The 19,207-nt window shown below is 35.2% G+C and overlaps 1 protein-coding gene across 1 annotated transcript; it reads right to left on the reverse strand.

The window, feature by feature from the left end:
- Positions 1 to 14,442: 14,442 nt before the first annotated feature.
- Positions 14,443 to 17,361, reverse strand: LOC113318572 (transcription factor MYBS3-like). Its single transcript, XM_026566753.1, has 3 exons — positions 16,832 to 17,361; positions 15,352 to 15,560; positions 14,443 to 15,166 (listed from the first exon to the last, which is right to left on the reverse strand). Exons 1-3 carry the CDS (start codon positions 17,136 to 17,138, stop codon positions 14,609 to 14,611), a joined length of 1,074 nt encoding a protein of 357 aa, XP_026422538.1. The 5' UTR covers positions 17,139 to 17,361; the 3' UTR covers positions 14,443 to 14,608.
- Positions 17,362 to 19,207: the final 1,846 nt, after the last annotated feature.

Consider the following 19,207-nt stretch of genomic DNA (forward strand, 5'->3'; position numbering starts at 1 on the left):
TATGATTTGTTTCTGAAATTTTTTAATGTAGGGAAGTACATGAACTGCAACATTCGTCACTTTCGATCCACGAGCTCTCTCCGCAGTAACTTTATTGTGAACACAAATGACATATCATCATTCGGTGATTCACTTATCGTAGGTATTTGACATCTTCTAACTTTCTTGCTGTCATAAGGACTTTTGAAATTGAAAACCAAACCAGAAGAAGAGAAAGTATTAAGACCACGTCTAATGAGAGGTCAAGATTGTGAACCAATTTCTGAGGGGTTTTGGTAGGAGAAAAGGGGAGGGTTTAAGCTTGCTAGGTTTTTGGATACGAATACCCCCAAAATCATATTTGAAAGAAGTTTTGAATGTGTAGTACAAATTTTAGTAGAAAGCAAAGTTTTGTCCTATACGTGTAGAAAACATACTTCAATTATTATTATTTTTTAATTTATTATTAAAATGCGTTTGAATTGGTAGATTTGTTGAACTTTATTTTACTTTCTTAGGATATTAGACTTGTTTAAGTTGTCTTAATTATCAGTAAAATATAATTTAGGACAATAACTTTTATTATATTTTTGGCCTATAAAGATTTATAAGAAAATATAATTTTCCTTGATGAATGAAGATTTATTAAAAACTTATAAGAATATATTAGTGGTCAATGTAAGCGTTAAAATATTTGTTAGAGATTCATGTGAGTTATACATTCATCATTAGCTCATAGCTAAGGATATCTAGATAATGTGGTTTGTGATACAGACACACCTAGAGAGAGATGTTTATGAGACAAACCACCCAAGGATAAGTTTATGAGACAACTAATTATTCTAAAAGCAAGCTTAGAAAATAGTTTAAGGTTATTTACCTAGAGAGATTGTGAGCATAACAAACAGATAATTGTAATAGTTTTCTTGTTTATAATCTAAAGAAGATATTTTCTTTGAAACTGGTTTCTCGTGTGTTTTGTTTTCTAGTTTTCGTCTGTTATTATTCTGAATTCCGCCTCTATACTAATACTCACTAAGGTATAGAGATCATAATATCATGGTACCATGAGCAAGGTTAGTTTTTATGGTGTATCCTTGTGGTTTATGGTTTTCACTATATCTCTCAACACATGAAGCTTGGTAAGGTACTCGAGAAGCTAGAAGACGTTAGTAGAACAAGGGGATCAAGGGTGACGAAGTCAAATGATGATCCTAAGCATAGCGAACCACAAACTATGGAAGAAAAGATGGCTACACTACAAACAAACATGAAGTCGATTCAAACTACCCTTGAAGAATTGACTGAATGTATTCGTTCTCATAAACTCAATTCGAAGACGAAAAAAAAGGCTACGTCTTGAGCTAGGGTTTCAGAAGATGAGGAGGAAGAAAAAGAAGAAGTAGAAGAAGAGGAAAAACAAGAAAATGAAGAGGAAAAAGAACAAAATAAGGTGAGTTTCTTAAACGTTCTACTTCAGCTAAACTTCATGGTAAAAATTTGAAAAATTTATTTTCTTGGATGATTGGATAGAACGTATAGAGACGTATTATTCTTTATTTGAATATGATTCAAAGGAAAAGATTGATTTCGCGGCATTGAAGCTACAAAAACATGTTCTAACATGGGGGAAAGCTTATCAAGGGAAAACCTAGATAAGGGAACATTTTCTTGGAAAAGATTCAAGGAAGTTTTACGGAAACATTTTTATCCGGTTGGCTACCTTGAGGAGAGATGGTTCAAGTGGAACAACTTGAAGAAGTCAAACAACCAAACCGTGCAAGAATATACTATGGAACAAGCTATGGTTTTGGATTTAGACTTGGAAGATTATGCTATCTATATGAAGTATATTTATGGGCTCCATGAGTATATATTGAAGGAGTTGAAGATATTTTCGGTCGATACTATTACCGAAGCAATCATAAAATTTAATGTCGTCGAAGGCAGGCTTAAGAAATCTAATATTGAGGGAAACACCAAGGGGAAGTCTAGAGGTTTCGTCGCTAAAGGATGAAAGGAGAAAAAAGGAAGGGAAGTCTAATTGTTAGAGCATAGATCGGTTGAACCCACCAAGCGTTGGTATGTTAAGTTTGGTTGTCATATTTTAGTGAATCAAAACTCATTTAAGAGTCGCTTAATTATGTACTAGAGTCAACTTCGTATAGGTTAGCTTGAAAGTATTAAGATATGAGGCATTACAAGTATTGCGAAGACTTTAAGAAGTGAAGAAGTAAGAAGCTACAACGACAACATCATCCTTCCACTTGAGGTTAGTGATATTTGACTTGAACTGTTTCATTCCTTAAGGTATCTTTAAAGTCGTGCATATTGAAAACAAAACTGCGAAGCATGTTTGAACTCTAGATATACATAGTATTAAGGAGTACAATATGAAGCTTATTGCTTAACCATTAAACTTTGTACATAAAACATTGAAATAATCGTTTAAATGCTATTGTGATTATGTATGGGTATGAGGTGAGGATTTCATCCTAGGAAACAATGTTTTACATGTATTTTAAGGAAGTAAGTTCATATACTTGTTTATGAATCGAAAAGGAAATCGCCGGGGGTTATTGGGATTGTTATTCATTGCATATCTTGTGAACATCTAATATGTGTGATTTAGTATAAATGCTCACGAGCTTGTGTTCTTGGTAAAACTATTCACAAAGGCCTGACTTATGTATTGGTATGACTTTTATTAGTGAAACCGATCTTAAATAATCACCTGTGAGGTATGATCGAGTTTTTGTTTTGTTGAACTGAATCTGGGTAAAGGAGAACCGATCCTATGAAGAAGTGCAACACATCACAAAGGGGAATCGATATTTGTATGGGGTGCAGTAAAGTTTATAGAAGAAAGGGGAACCGATCCTATGAACATGTCCAACACGTTTTTAGGCAAAGGGAACCGATCCTATGGACATGTGTAACACATATAAGTTAGATACCATATATATGTGGGGAACCGATCCTAGTACCTAGTCAACTGAATTTTGGAATGCTAGTGTGACTATGCACAATACTCACATGGAGGTAGAACCGAAACTTGTTTTGGTAGAACCGTTAAGCCCATGATTTGTGATTGAGTGTTTCGCATATTTCTTGAAAGTCAGATGAACCAATTCAAAACTTGTTTGGAAGTGTGGAAAATAGGTTTCAAGGTTGTAAGTATGAAAGAGGATTTAGAAAGTAAGGATGTCGACATACTTTGAGCACTACAGTAATGTTTATATTTTATTGTTCAAAGTTATTCCTTAATAGCTACAGGAAGAAAATCTCATGATCGAAATAAATAAGTTAAGAATCTTTTAATTAAGGTTGTTAATTTTATTTTAGGAAAATGAGAATTAGTAATGTGCATTTACTAGTTGAGATTTTCCAGAGAGAGATTTTCGATCATTATTTTGAACAGAGCATTTCCAGGAATTATGGAAACCGAATTTGGAATGAATATCTTAGAGAATATTTTCGGTTTTGGAAATTCCTTGGTGTCCAAACTTACTTGTTTATAAATACTTGAAGTTTGCATTTCTAGCAAACTAATCTTTCATAACAGCAAATTACCTCTTGTTGTGCTTCTACTGGTGAAGCCGCCTATTCGGAGAGGAGAGTAACCTAATTAGGCGAAATCTCTTATGGCCGCGTTTAAAGTCTTATTTAGGATTGAGAATCTCTACGAGTACAGTTGGTGGGAAACTAGATAATTGTGGTTTATCTTATGTTTTCGATTGATTTGATTGACTAATGGTGGTTGAACTTTGATTACACCTAGTTTGTTTATGCTTGAGAATCTTCAATTCGGATATAAGATTCACTCAAACTAGATCGAAGTTTCGACAGGGATCTTTAGACTGGTGTTAGTGCTAAAGATGATCTTGTGATAGTCCATTGTTAACAGTCTCTGTTATGTGCGTGATTGATCACAAGAGATTCAAGTTGTTGTGCGTAGGTGTTTAGTGAAGATCTAAGAAGATTTGAAGACGAAGAAGGTTTTGAAGATTTCTGATTTGTGGGTTCATAATCTTTGGTGTGCACAATACTTGTTTCGGTATAAGAGGATCCAACTATAATCGGTTTATCCTTGTGGTAGATTGGATTGATTAGTTGTGTAGATCGGCATCAATACAATTCTTTGTGATTAAAAGTATTGATTGCAAAATCTTAACGATTACCTTTGGTAATTGAACATAAGATAGATCTAAGAACCTGACAAAGGAGTTTATGTTAAGATAAAAAGAAGAGACTTTGTCCGACTCACATCACTTGGTTGAATAGAATTGATACCAAACAGATTTGTTGTTCCTTTATTGTTTGGAATACAAACCAAAAGAATTGTTCCAAGTACGTGACTTATCTATAAGTTGGAGGCGTGGGAATACAAACAGAACTAGGTGGACTATAGGTTTAGTTGCTTGGTCTCAACTATACGAAGTTGGTGTAATTTTGTGTAGCGGCTTAATCCTGAGAGTATTCAATTATGGACAAGGTCCCGGGATTTTTCTGCATTTGCGGTTTCCTTGTTAACAAAATCTTGATGTGTCATTTACTTTATATTTCCGCATTATATTTATTTTATTATAATTAAAGTAAATTACACAAACATTAATTCCTATTTACTTGATAAGCAATCATATTGTGTTTGGTTAAGTATGAACCTTTGTATCAAGTAAACATACTTCATTGTTGTATTGTCTTAATCTCGTATCCATAGACGATCACACGAAGTGTGAACCGATTAGTTATATTGTCTCGACTCAGTCCATAGACAATCAATTTCTGAGAAAGGACTTATAGGTAGGAAAAGTTTTAGCTTGTGGTATATTTGGGTGCCCTCTCCTTTTCACTAATGACAAAGTTGGTTTGGTTTGTAGTCATTGTAAACAAAAAGGACATGTTGTCGACAAGTGTTGGATGAAGTATCCTAATATAAAACCAAAAGGGTTGCAAAAGAAATAAGCCATGAACGGAACACTAGTCACACAAGCTCCAAAATAAGTACAAGGACTAACATAACCTAATCAAAATCCCTCTCTAATGGCAAGAGGCGTAGAAGAACTTATAAAAGACAATCCTATGGAACGACTTTTCACAGTTGAGATGCAGGTTAAGATAACACTAATAGATGTTTTTATTGACCCGGGATGTCAGAAGAATTTACTTTCACATTATTTGGTACAAAAGTTGGGTTTAAAGACTTTCAAACATCTGAAACCCTACCCTTTAGGATGGCTTCAAAAGGAAAGTGAGGTACAGGTTGCAGAGCAGTGTACGTTCAAGTTTGGCTTTGACGAGTCATACATTGATGAGGTTACATGCGACGTGGTTCAATTAGATGTTTATCAGGTTGTACTTGGTAGTCCTTACTTGTGGGATCGAGATGTAATTTTTGCATAAGAGGGAGCATAAGTATACCTTCACCAAAGATGGGGAAGCATTTGTGATACGATTTATAAACTCTCCTTTTGAAGGAGCGAGCTTGATTACAACCACTAAGGCTAAATGCTCGGTACGAAGTTCATTATCCTTGTGACCGTTCTTTTGAGGAAAAGCCGAGTAGAGTTTTTTTGGAAAACTTAATTAAACAAAAAGTAGAAGACCTAAGAAGGTTGAAGATGTTTAAACCACCATTACTAGATGATGATGGAGCTGACAAGAAGATCTTACCACATGTCGAAGACCTGTGCTTTGATAGAGAAGAACCACTCGAATATGATTGCATTACGGAGTAAAGAGTGACTAAGCCAAGACAAGAATATAAGGCACTTTTCTAATTGGAAGTCAAAGTCAAGTTCCCAGCGAGGAAAGATTGTCCATCATGATGAAAGGAAATCTCGAGTTCCTAAATTAGATTGAGGGTAGCATTGTACTTTAGGAGGGAATACTGATTTAACACATTAACCTAAATAAGGAAATATTATGATATACAGAATTATTCCCAGATAAGGAATTTTACCTAGACAAGGTAATATTTATGGATTAGGAAATATATACTTAGAAAATGGATTATTCCTTGATAAGGAGTATTCCTTGACAAGGTTATATTCATAGATAAGGAAATATACCTAGAAAATAAATTATTCGTAGATAAGGAAATAGATTCCTAGAAGGTTTGAGAAACTGTTAAAGCTATAAATTGATATGTTTAGCTCATAGTTAAGGACATCTAGAGTATGGTTGGTGATACAGACAGACCTAGAAAGAGAGATTTATGAGACAAATCACCAAGAGATAAGTTTGTGAGACAATCAATTATTGTAAAAGCAAGCTTAGCAAACAGTTTAAGGTTGATCCACTGTTTAGAGATATTGTGAGCTTAGCAAAGAGAGAATTGTGTTCGTTTTCTTCTTCATAATCTAGAGAAGATATATTTTCTTCGAATCTGGTTTTTATTGTGTTTTGTTTTCTAGTTTTCGTTTATTATTATTTAGAATTCTTCCTCTATGACAATAGTCACCAAGGTATAGAGATCATACGTATCAATACTAGCCAAATACTCAGCAGCTTTAAGATTACCTTGACGAATAGCATGTAATGGACCTTTAAGAAGACTTCATCAAGCTAGAAATTGATCATAGAACTCAGCTCTCAGATAATCCCAGTACTGCTTTGAGGAAGACAATCCAAGTGTCCCGGAAGAAACATATTTAGTGAAGGTTGCATTTAAATGTCATGAGGAATCGATCCAATTGACTCCATAACAAATTTTTGGGATTCACAACAAGAACTCCATCTTCAAGAATTTGAACAGGGGGTTCCAAATACGATCCATCCATAATATGAAGAAGATTAGTACTCGTCAAAGTATACTCGAATTGATGTTTTCATAAAAAGTAATTTGACGAATCAAGTTCTAAAGAAACAAAGTTATAAATAATTCGAAAAGGTAGAGAAAAATTCAAATTCTGTTGTTGAAATTGATTTAGAAGATTGAGAAGTAAACATAGAAGATTGAGAATTATTTGTAGCAGTCATTATAGTAATTGTTTAGAATTTTCATGATAATGATTTTAAGATTTGTTTTAAGATCTTAAGGGTCAGAAAATATTGTAATCTGATACCATATCAGACAAATTCAGAGTTGTATTTCAGTAGCGAATCCACAGTGGGGCCATTGGGATCACTAGATTTCATTTTGAAGCAATGGTTTTTACTTTCGTGCCTCTCTTAAGGGGTTTTTACTCGTGCCTCTCCTAAATACTTTGATTTTTGATTTTCTCTTCTTCAATCACTTGATTAATTTGATTTATATATCTTTTCTTATTGATTGATGCAATTTGGTGGTTTTGATTTTTTTTATGAGTTTTTTTCAGTTAAACTTTTTGTTGTGTCCTCCAAGATTTTTTTTTTTTTTTTTGCCCCTAGTGAATTTTTTTAGTGACGATGGAAACGGGCAATTGTTACAAGAGAGATAGAACTGTATTTATGGAGAGCCAGTTTTTCAAAAACTATAAACACACCCAAAAGATTAAGACATAAGAAAATTACACCCGAGGGACACTCTTTTAGCAGCTAAACATCGTATTCAGCGCCGCCATTTCTTACTTGTACTCTTTTAACAGTTGAATCGTATTTAGCACCAGCACCGCCACTTCACGAAGCCTTGCCTCGTCGACATCATATCCCAGCCAGTCTTAGAGATAATTTAGATTAGCGCGCATGAAGCAACAGGCGGATATGGAAAGAAGTGACAAAACTTTTCAAATCGGAGATCATGATTCATGTCTATATAAAACTACAGCCATACATACATGGCACATGCGGCACTCTAGCTCGAGAAGGCACCCAAAAGTTCTTTGAGTAAGGTTACATATGAACTTGACCTCCCAATTTAAGCTTAATTCAATTGATATGCTAGAGCGCAAAGGAATTAGGCTATATAACTCTTGTGTAGTCTGTTGGGTGCAATAATCAAAAACAAAGAAAAATCAAATAAGCAAAAGTTATTGATACTTAGCTTCTTTATAATGGAAGTGATTGCTTTGACGAAACGAACAAGCTCCCCGTATCTCCGCAACAGCAACAAGGCAAAACTTTGGAAAATAGAGTGAGTCACGTGTTCAACACGCTGTCCTTAAGACATTAGCGCCCGGCTACACTCAAGAGTGATGCTATAGCCCTCACAGGACGGATATCTCCAGGATAAAACACCCTAATACACCTACTACTAGCATATGTAGTAGATGCTCAACTTGAGCTTGGCAACTCCTAAAAAACCGTTAAGGAAAATCGCGAATGCTTAAAAACCGCTATAAAATATTTTCCCTTAGGGATCCCTCTAAAATATAGAGCAACCCCTTTCCCATAGATTTTACAAAAGTAGTGAATTTCTTTATATAATTGACAAATACAACTTAAGAAGAAAAACTCCCCGATGTGGGACTAAAAGCTTTATATAGTTTCTTAAAACTACTAAAAATTGGAAACTCCACGATGTGGGACTAAAAAGTTTCATTCACAAAATAAAACAATTATAATTTTTTATTAAAACTTTAAAAAATTATTTTTTTATTAATCGTTTTCCAACAATCCCCCACATGAATGAAAACTCAATAAAACATGAAAACACAGATAGATCTTGGTAAATAAACATCCCAACCTCACGATCCAAACAGACTGATCGTGCAAGTGTTGAAATCATACTAGTCATTTCTACGTCCTCTCCCTCACACAAAAGTGTGTTGACCCCAGGGTCATACTATGGATTGCATAAATCATAATAGTATTGAGAGCTTTCATCTTTAATTCTCACATGGTGAGACTATAGGTATCTTTCACCAAAGTGAAAAAGCATGAACTAGTGAACCCTTAGTGACCTTTAGGTCCTAAGTTCCAGTAATACCAAAACCATCAAAATGAAAATCACATAAAAAACGCAGGAAATACCATTTTAGGCAGAGGTGTCCATGAGGTCTTGAACCTTTGCTTAGTGAGATATTACCAGAATTACTTGCTAGAGACAGTGAACTATGTCTTGAACTGCTAGCATTTGATGTAATTCGTGATAACAACCACGGGTGATATCTCCAAGATTGCTGCCAAGCTCGTGCCGTTTTGTCCGTTTTGGCCCTGGACGTATCCTGTTTCTCAGAATGCTCTAGAGAATCAGCTCATATTCTCACAGGAAGCGACCCACTTCCTCATTCAGATAGGTGAGTTTCCATAAAGAGTGTTACTGCTACACCCCACTTCAATCTTAAATTGAAACTATAGAACTCATTAAGACTTATTAAAAAGTCATCCTCCACATGCAGTCACACTATCACGTCTACACCATAGGGAAGGGACAGAGAATGAAAATCTCTGATAGTGTTTACCTTTACCCACCACAAATTAGTTGTCTCATTCGAAACCTTGATCATGGGATCTCCAGTCAGCAAGGTTGAGTATCCTTCATGGCAAGTTTAATATATGAGCTTAAGCCCCAACCCCCTCGATGCATTTTTAACTATCTCTTTGTACAAACCTTTCGTCAAAGATTGCGCGATATTCTCCTTGGACTTTATCCAATCAATGGAAATAACGCCGATTGAGATTAGTTATTTCTTAGCTTTAACTATTATAGCTTGGCTAACACAATGTATAGATATAGCTGGCACAGGCCTATGCCAAAGAGGAATGTCTTCTAAAAATCATCTTAGGCACTCGGCCCCTCTCATGCTTTATCTAACGCAATACTCTCAGATTCCATAATGAATTGAGCGATATGTTTGTTTGGAAATCTTCCAACAACAAACCCACATGTTAGAGTGAAACCATATCCACTCGTAGACTTAGACTCCTCTGAGTCAACTATCCAGTTTGCATCATAAAGTCCCAAGGACAACAAGATACCTTTCATAAATCAAAAGAGTATTTTAGGTACCATAATACTCTACTCAGTGCATCTGAATTCTCTTGCTCTGGACTACAATTATATCCACTTAACTTACTCACAATATAGGCAATGTCTGGACTCTTACAGTTCATTAAATTCATCAGACATCCTATAACTTTTGAGTATTCAAGTTAAGATACTCCACTACCCTTATTTTTCTTGAGACTACAAGAATAATCGTACGAAGTACAAGCAGGTTTACAATCAGACTGATTGTATCTCTTAAGCACAACTCAACATAATGAGAACGACTAAGACTTATAAATGTTTGATTATCTTCTAATCCTCATCCCTAAGATTACATCAAAAGGGCCCAAGTCTTTCAAGTCAATGTTCTCATTCAGTGCATGTTTTTAGTGGAATTGATCACATCTATGTTTGTATCAAGCATATCATCAACATACAAGCATACAATTACACAGACATCCTTAACAAGTTACTTGTAGACATACTTGTCAGATTCATTAATTTAAATCCACTATCCATTATCACATGATTAAATTTTCCATGTCACTGTTTACGTGCTTATTTGAAAACCATACAAAGATTTTTCAAATTACAAACTTTGTATTCACAACCTTTCACTACAAAGTCTTCAGGTTGATCTATGTAAATTTCTTTACCTAATTCACGGTTTTAGAAAAAGCTGTCTTAACATCCATCTGATGTATCTCTACGTTCTTTATGGCAGCAATAACAATTAGTATCTCAACGGAAGTAATTTCCGTCACAATTGAATTAGAATCAAGGAAATCTACACCTTCTTTTAGTTTATAGCCTTTAGCTACCAACTTAGCTTAATATTTTTCCACAGTTTCATCTACCTATCGTTTCCTCTTAAAGACTCATTTACATCCCATGGTCTTACAACCTGGAGGTAAACTAGAAGCTCCCAAGTCTGGTTCCAACGGACTGAGTCCATTTCACTAAATGAAGCTTCTTACCAGAATGGGGTTTCAGTAGATATTAAGGCTTCTTTACAAGTCTGTGGCTCAGACTAAGCTAGGCATGTTATGAAGTCGGTTTCATAAGAAGTCTCAAGTCTAATTATTTTACTTCTCTTAGGCTCAACATCAACTTCATCTTCCTTTAAAATAAGTTCTGACTATTTGAAGATAAATCTAGGGGATCAACAACACATCTCTAATGAGGTACAGGTTTAGAATAAACATGTTCAAAGAACTCAGCATCCCTAGATTCCGTAATAATATTCACACCAATGTCAGAAAAAATCAGAACACACAACCAAAAATCTATTTGTAGAAGTATACTCAATATACCCTATACGAAAACACAATCAACATTTTTGGTTTCAATCTAGTTCTTTTAGGAAGAGGAATTACAATCTTAGTCAAACGCCCCCACACTTTGACACATTCATAAGAAGGTCATCTACCGTTCCATAAACCATATGGAGTTTCATCTGATTCTTAAAAGGGTACTTTATTCAGGATATACTAGTTAAGAGGACTGCCTCCCCCCACAAGGCCGCAGGTAATCCTGAACTAATCAACATGGAAATTATCATCTCCTTAAGGATACGGTTGTTATGTTCAAGGCTTCTAATTGGTTTCCAACTTCAAGTTTATACATCTTAAGGCTTCTAAGGCGTCATCCTTATCCTAAGCAAGTATACAAGATAGTACCTCGTACAATCATCTACGGAAGTTATAACCATCTTTTACCACAGTGGTTTTGGGTTGAACTCATGTCAACTAGGCCTAACTGAATTAATTCTAAAGGCTTAGAATTACTCTGAACATTTGTGCTAAAAGATTTTATAGCATATTTTGATTCTTCACAGATTTCACTTTTGTGTTCAAAATCCAAACTAAATTTGGGTACGAAGCCTATGCTAGCCAGTTAAGCATTGACTTATAAGTTTACGGTTCCAAGTCTACCACGTAAAACAATCAATCACACAAAGATATCACAAGAATCAACTACGTTCACATCATCAGTTTTTCCGTTAAGCTTATATAGACCCAAAGTCCTATAACTCTTGCTTAAAAAATCACTGCCTAGTTACAACAAGTTTTCCAGATTCAATTAAGATCTTAAATATTTTTCCATCTACAACAGAACAAGATACAAGATTTTCGCATATGCTCGGAACATGAAAACTTCATTCAATGTGAGAATATTACAGATATGAGCTTCTGCTCGACCTTTTCCTTTTATGCAACCTCTATTGCATATGAGTTACTCAATAAGAGTTTCTCGACATCCCCTATCCTATGATAGGAGGTGAACAGGTCTCTGTTTCAACAAACATTCTTGGTGGCTCCAGAGTCCACCTACTGGTCTCTCACATTGGTTATTAAAATAACTTCCGACATCATGCCACCAAACTCGTTCTAGTTTGTTTCAACTAAATTAGCATTAACTTTCTACTTATTAAGGTTTTTATGTTGTCTACAATTTACTGCCGCGTGGCCAGAATTTTACAAACATAACACTCACCCTTAACTAAAGTAATTCCGGATTCAGGTTTACGAAATATACCTTTATCATGAAGACCATGCTTAGAGTTGCGTTCGATGTTCTCACCTTTGCCATCTTTGGAAGATTTGTTTCCAACCACATGCGGCTATTAGCCATGTCCCTCGGAGATGACACCTTTATTCACAAATCACAATTCCAAATCAGAAAGTAAAATATGAGTTTTGAAGATAACATCTATATATACAAACTTCGTTTGAATCAGCGTTTCAAAAAACTCATGGTTACCCCACAAAAATTAATTTAGTTAACAACAATTTTCTGCTCGTCAGAATTTTTCAGAAACGTTTTTCTGTTTTGTAAAATATCAAAAAAATACTTTTACAACTCCAAAAATTCTGAAATTTTACGCGGGTAACTATCAGGATGTCTACTACGTTGTGTCAAAAGGGTTCATCGAAATTCCTTCTAGATTAAAAGATAAAATTGAAACTCTACAGCTGACCAGAAATTCGTTTTTGTTTTTCACTCCACAATTAACATCCATGATTCACAAACCAATCAATCGTTTTCGATTATTACAAATACTAATGTCTTAAGATTGTTGGGTGCAATAATCAAAAACAAAGAAAAATCAAATAAGCAAAAGTTATTGATACTTAGCTCCTTTATAATGGAAGTGATTGCTTTGACGAAACGAACAAGCTCCCCGTATCTCCGCAACAGCAACAAGGCAAAACTTTGGAAAATAGAGTGAGTCACGTGTTCAACACGCTGTCCTTAAGACATTAGCGCCCGGCTACACTCAAGAGTGATGCTATAGCCCTCACAGGACGGATATCTCCAGGATAAAACACCCTAATACACCTACTACTAGCATATGTAGTAGATGCTCAACTTGAGCTTGGCAACTCCGAAAAAACCGTTAAGGAAAATCGCGAATGCTTAAAAACCGCTATAAAATATTTTCCCTTAGGGATCCCTCTAAAATATAGAGCAACCCCTTTCCCCTAGATTTTACAAAAGTAGTGAATTTCTTTATATAATTGACAAATACAACTTAAGAAGAAAAACTCCCCGATGTGGGACTAAAAGCTTTATATAGTTTCTTAAAACTACTAAAAATTGGAAACTCCACGATGTGGGACTAAAAAGTTTCATTTACAAAATAAATTATAATTTTTTATTAAAACTTTAAAAAATTATTTTTTATTAATCGTTTTCCAACATAGTCTGTGGCGATGGAGTTGAGACTCAAGATCATCTTTTCCTACACTGCAAAATTGCTCATAGAATATGGTCTATGATGCTCCCTGCCAGCTGCTGGGCATGGGTTGCTCCTAGCTCTATGAATATGATGGCAATTGGTCGGCATCATTGTTTCTTTTCTAATTCTGGAAACTTCATTTTGAGCTTAGTACCGACGCTTATACTATTTGGAAGGAAAGAAACTGTCGTGTCTTTGAGAAAAAGCATAACTTCAAAACTGGTTTGGACCTGGGTGTTGAAGCTAAATCTCTGTTGCTAGAGTGGGCTGCAGCAGCTGGAAAGAGAGTTCACTTGAACATTGCTAGTTCACTGCTCAGCAATTGGTGGGGCAATTTTTATGCAACCTGTTTTGAGGCATACCATAAATTTTTGAGGCATACCCAATTTGAGCCGAACCTTGTGTATTTTGCCTAGGTTCGGCTGATAACTTCAGCGGAACGTATGCCTTGAAACATTTTGTTATGCCTCAAAGCAGATTTTATTTTTATTTGTTTTAATTTTTCTCTTTTTTCTCCACCTCTGATAGACTTTTCCATTTTTCTCTGCCAGTGGATTCTGCGTACATTTCTTGCATCTAATGCATCTTCTCTTTCGATCAAACAAAAAAAAGACTTAACCTCCCAATGGGAGTTCATATATATATCCAGTAATAACTCATGTATCAAATTGGAAAAGGGCTATTCTATACTTTAGTACCTAATTGCCTGATCAAATGGAGGGAGCGGATCAGATATCGATATGTGGCAGGTTCAAAGAGGTCCTTCCAGTGACATACATCTCTATAAATTCAACTTTTACATGTATTTTGGTTTCCATTCTCGACCCTTCTCTATTAGCTGCTATGAACGGGTGGTCTGGAAGGGCAAAGATAAGTCGATTCCTACACTACGAATTCATTGACAAGAAAGAAGATAGTAATATTTATAGACAGGGGAAAACATACACAGCAACTGAAAACTGAAAACACAGGACTAAACAAATTCTTTTAAAGAAAAATACTATTTTTTTTTTCTTTTCTTGTTATTTACTAGATTCTCAAAGTGCATGGATTGCGTTACCCTCACTGTTCTTTCCCAGATCTGATGCAGTTGCTGGCCGACTCACATGAAACGCCGACTGCCTAGATGGAGCTCCAAGCAACTCCATGGAAAGTGGCGATGGTTCCATACGAGTTCCACCTATACCACTCCCACCTCCTAAAGTAAGTTTAGACATGCCCAATTCATCAACATTTACACGGTCTGTTCCGAGGATAGGTGTAGGCTTCAAGACCCGATGATTAGATATCGTAGTCTCGTTACCACATTGTTCCTCTTCGGTGCTTGGAGAACCAAGGTTTGGCTGCCAGAATGGGTATTGAAGTGGTATATATGCTGGGAAGAATATTGGGATTGGAGTGAAATTGTTACATGCTGCAGTCTCTTCTTCTATGGCTTCTACTGACGGTGAGGTTTCGTTGCAAGTGGTTTCCATCTGTTCACAAACATGGTCGAGGGAGAGGTTCAAAGAAGGTAATGATTTTACATTGTCGGTTTCACCCATCTCAGACTCAACAAAGAATGGTTCTTCTTCGGGAACTGCTGGGGTATCAGACTGACAAAAGAGAGATAGAATATGAAATCAGTAACAAAACTATACGGAGAGTAAGTGAAAATCAACATGTTGATGAGTACTCCTAATTCCAGTTCTGTCCGGTAAGTAAGTGCCAGAATCCCATCCTTGATCAGTTTACCATAATTTAGATGAAACTAATTACTTACAGGATTTCAAAAACTCACCATGTCTGGAACCATGTCGAATAGACTAGACCGTCTTTTTCTTCTTGTTGCATTACTCTGTCGGATGAAGTATTTTTGGGCATGGCTGGCGACCTGAGTCGGAGTCCTTGAGACAACATAATTACGAGCAATTCCACGCCAATCTCCTTTACCCAACTTCTGCAGACCCAGTAAGAATAGCCGGTGTTCCTCCTCTGTCCAAGGAGTACCTAAACACCAAACCAGATGACAACACAAATCAAAATTTACTCACTGTTTACCGAAATTTAACCAAAATTGAATTTCCAAAAAGCAATTACGGTGACTTTCTATAAGAAAACACTTCTCAATTTCAAGTGAGTGCATCAAAGACTACATAACGGGCAGGTAAGGCAAATCCCAAAATCAGCTAATTCAGGTAAACAGGCAAGTCACTCACACAGTACATAAAGTTCTTCGTCTACCCTTTCTACAAATACAGGAATGTCTTCACAAAAAATGAATTATTACAAATGTAAATGCACTTCGTCTTTTGCACCAAAAACAATTTGAACAGTGAAACAAAAGAGAGAACAGCCACCAACAGTTTAACACTAAGACGGTCTAACTAACACCTATCTAATTGAACTTTAGTTGTTCTACCTCTAAGACTAATTGAACACTCTAGACACTTAGCATTAGTATCTAATTCCCTTTAATCTATTCACAGGACACCAATTCTTCGTTACACAAGCGTACTCCCAAGTCTTCTGATTTCTCAGAAGCTTCGACTGAATCAAGCCAGGGAGAGTACATCGAATGCTCACAAGAGCAAAATGCAGCAAAACTAACAGCACTCTACATTTCATCCATTCTACAAATCCCATCACTTTAAAAAGAGAATAAAACAAAATTATCTGCACAAACCTTGGAATTATACAAAACTGTTGACATAAGTGACAACATTTTATTGTTGCAAAGTTGTAACAGAAAAACCTATTGACGAAAAGTTCAAGAAAACAAAATTAAGTTAAGACATGCAATACTCTCTCATTATGGACATGATTACATCTCCATGAAATCAACACCACCAACCAAGCTAGAATTTCAGTCAAAAGACTCAAAAAACTAGATAAGTTGAGCACTAACACAAATCATGAAAGTAGAATAAAAAATGAAATCAAAATGGATATTCTTATATGCTAAAAAATTGAAACACTTATTATGGATCAAAAAGATAAGTCAAAAGTTGTAACTAAGATACCAACAAGATAAGTTTTTTTTTTTTTTTTTGTATGATTATTATTATCGAGTAAAATACACTCAAATTTCAATTTTTCTCAAAATTTCTCCACAACCCCAGATCTAACAATTAACAAACCCATTAACCAAAATCAACAAAAATTTCCATGCTCAATAAGAGATATTCAGTATCCACAACCAAATCCAATCTACAAGAACCCATTTCTCAAAACTCCAAAATTTAATCAAAAATGACAAAATAAGTTAAAAAAAGGGTCACCTTTTTTGCGTTCAGCAGCACCACGGCAATTAGAAGAACAAGAAGTATGAGCAGGATCATCAGAAACATACCCTTCAGGTATAGAATGATTATTATGATCAGGAGAAGAAGAATTATGAAGATTATTCGGTGATGCATTATTAGAAGAATTAGAACCATAATGAGAAGACAAATTCCCCATACTAGCACTTTTCTTCATACAAGATCCATCTGTTAATCTAACACCAAACAATTTCACACCTCCTCTTGTTGGACATGTTCTTGAGTTATGTCCATTGTTACTACAATGAGAACACCTCCTTGTCATCTTCCCCGCACACAAAAAAAAACAGGGTCTCAAATCGCTCAAACTGCAAATCCTCACACTAAAAATCAAATCTTTTTGAACAATTTACAGAGATATGATTGACATAAATAATGGGTTCTGCTCAAAATTTTTGTTTTTTGATTAGAAAAGGATTGAAATTTCTAGGGAGAGAGAATGGGTCTCTTGGCAGAGAGAGAAAATAGAAGGGGATGAGAAAATGGGAGAGAGGGATTTATTTAGTTTGGGTTTTTTTGGATTTAATTAATTAATTGATTTTTCTTTTTTAAGGTTTTTGAACAACACGTGTCAAAATCAGAGGAAATGATAATTAGGGTTTTGTTTTGGATTGACGATGAATTGAATTTGATGGATAGATAGAGATAAATGTTATGTCCACTTGTTTTGTTGGGTCCGTACAAATGTTTTGTGTAGAGATGATGATGATAAACGAAGGCATGGTTTGACACGTGAATCGTGCCAACTTGAATTTTTTTTGTTTGTTGTTACTGGCTTGTCTTATTTTGCCTTTCGTTTTTAGGGGCCACTCAAAAGGATTTAGAGGCCAACAATAAAACAAAAAAGGTCATCCAAAGGGAAAAGGTAGCCAGTCTTTATCTCGCGTAATTCGTAATGGCGAAATTACCCTTATATATTCGGAGGATATGATAACATTGTTATCCTCCGATTTCAATCGGAAGCCAAAATATTTCTCAGACTTCCGATTGTGGTCGGTGCAGTATTAGAATGATTTTTTGTTTTATTTTTTTATTTCTTTTGCATTTGTGAGTTATTAGAGTTATAGAGAAGAGGTTGAAGGAAAAAAGGGAAAAACCATTTTTTTCACTACAAAAATGGATGGATATGAAGAAGAAGGTGAGAATCATGATGAAGAACAAAATGTTGAGGGTTCACGACCGTTTAGAGAAGACGATTTGGGGTATATGTTGAATGATCCGAACTTTTGTGGAGAGGAAAACCTAGACGACCCTTTCATGGAAGAAAATGGAGAATCGCATGATATTGAAGCCAACGATGCATGTAAAACACAGGTATTGTGTTAAGAAACTAAAATACTCGATTTGCATGGTTTGTGTGCTTTTGTAAACAAGAAAAACCGATTATTGCATGCATTGAATGCCATGAACTACCCAAATTCGGTAGATAATTTCTAGATTAAACTTACGAATATAACACATTGAGTACCAAATATGTATATTCGGTAGTTCCAAGATACTAGTTTACTGCCGAATATGAGAAAAACCCCAAACTGGTTTTCCAAAAATATCTACATTCGGTAGTTATGTAGAGTAATTTACCCCCGAATGGCCCCAAAAACGAATTTCTCAGAAAATTTCAAAACTCAGTATTCTTATCCTTTACAATCGGTAATAGTTTAACATTATTTGACTGCCGAATAAAATTTCCGAAAACTTGAAAATCGGATGTTTATCGATTAAAGTTATCTCCCGCTTATTTATATTCGGCTGGTTTACTATATATTTTAGCTTCCGATTATATCATTTTTTGCACTCAGTAAACTGTGTACATTCATTTACATAAATCGGGTGTTTTGGGTAACCGATAGGATTCCGAATATAAAGTATTCGGAAGTTTGACTTATTTAATAACCTCCGATTATATCATTTTTTTTCACTCAGTAAACTGTGTACATTCATTTGCATAAATCGGGTGTTTTGGGTAACCGATAGAATTCCGAATATAGAATATTCGAAAGTTTGACTTATTTTATAACCTCCGATTAGTGTATAATAATTTGTTGCTTTCATATGCAGGTCGTTGAAGAGTTTGTTGATGACTTCTATTTGAGGCCCGACACTTCCCTATACTATGCAAACGATTTGGTATACTCATAACTACTTTTTTTTTTTGCAAAATTTATATGTTAAATGGTTATGCTTATTAGATTTGTTTTGTTTTATGCACGTTTAGACATTTGGAAGTAAGAAGGAGGCAAAGGAATGGCTTATGAACAAGGAAAAAGCTAACATGTGCGTGGTAGTTCAAAGTAATCATGTTAGTGACACTCGATTTGAAATGATTTGTGAGCG

This window comes from Papaver somniferum, chromosome 10 (assembly GCF_003573695.1).
Source record: "Papaver somniferum cultivar HN1 chromosome 10, ASM357369v1, whole genome shotgun sequence".
In the NCBI taxonomy this organism is placed as follows: Eukaryota; Viridiplantae; Streptophyta; class Magnoliopsida; order Ranunculales; family Papaveraceae; genus Papaver; species Papaver somniferum.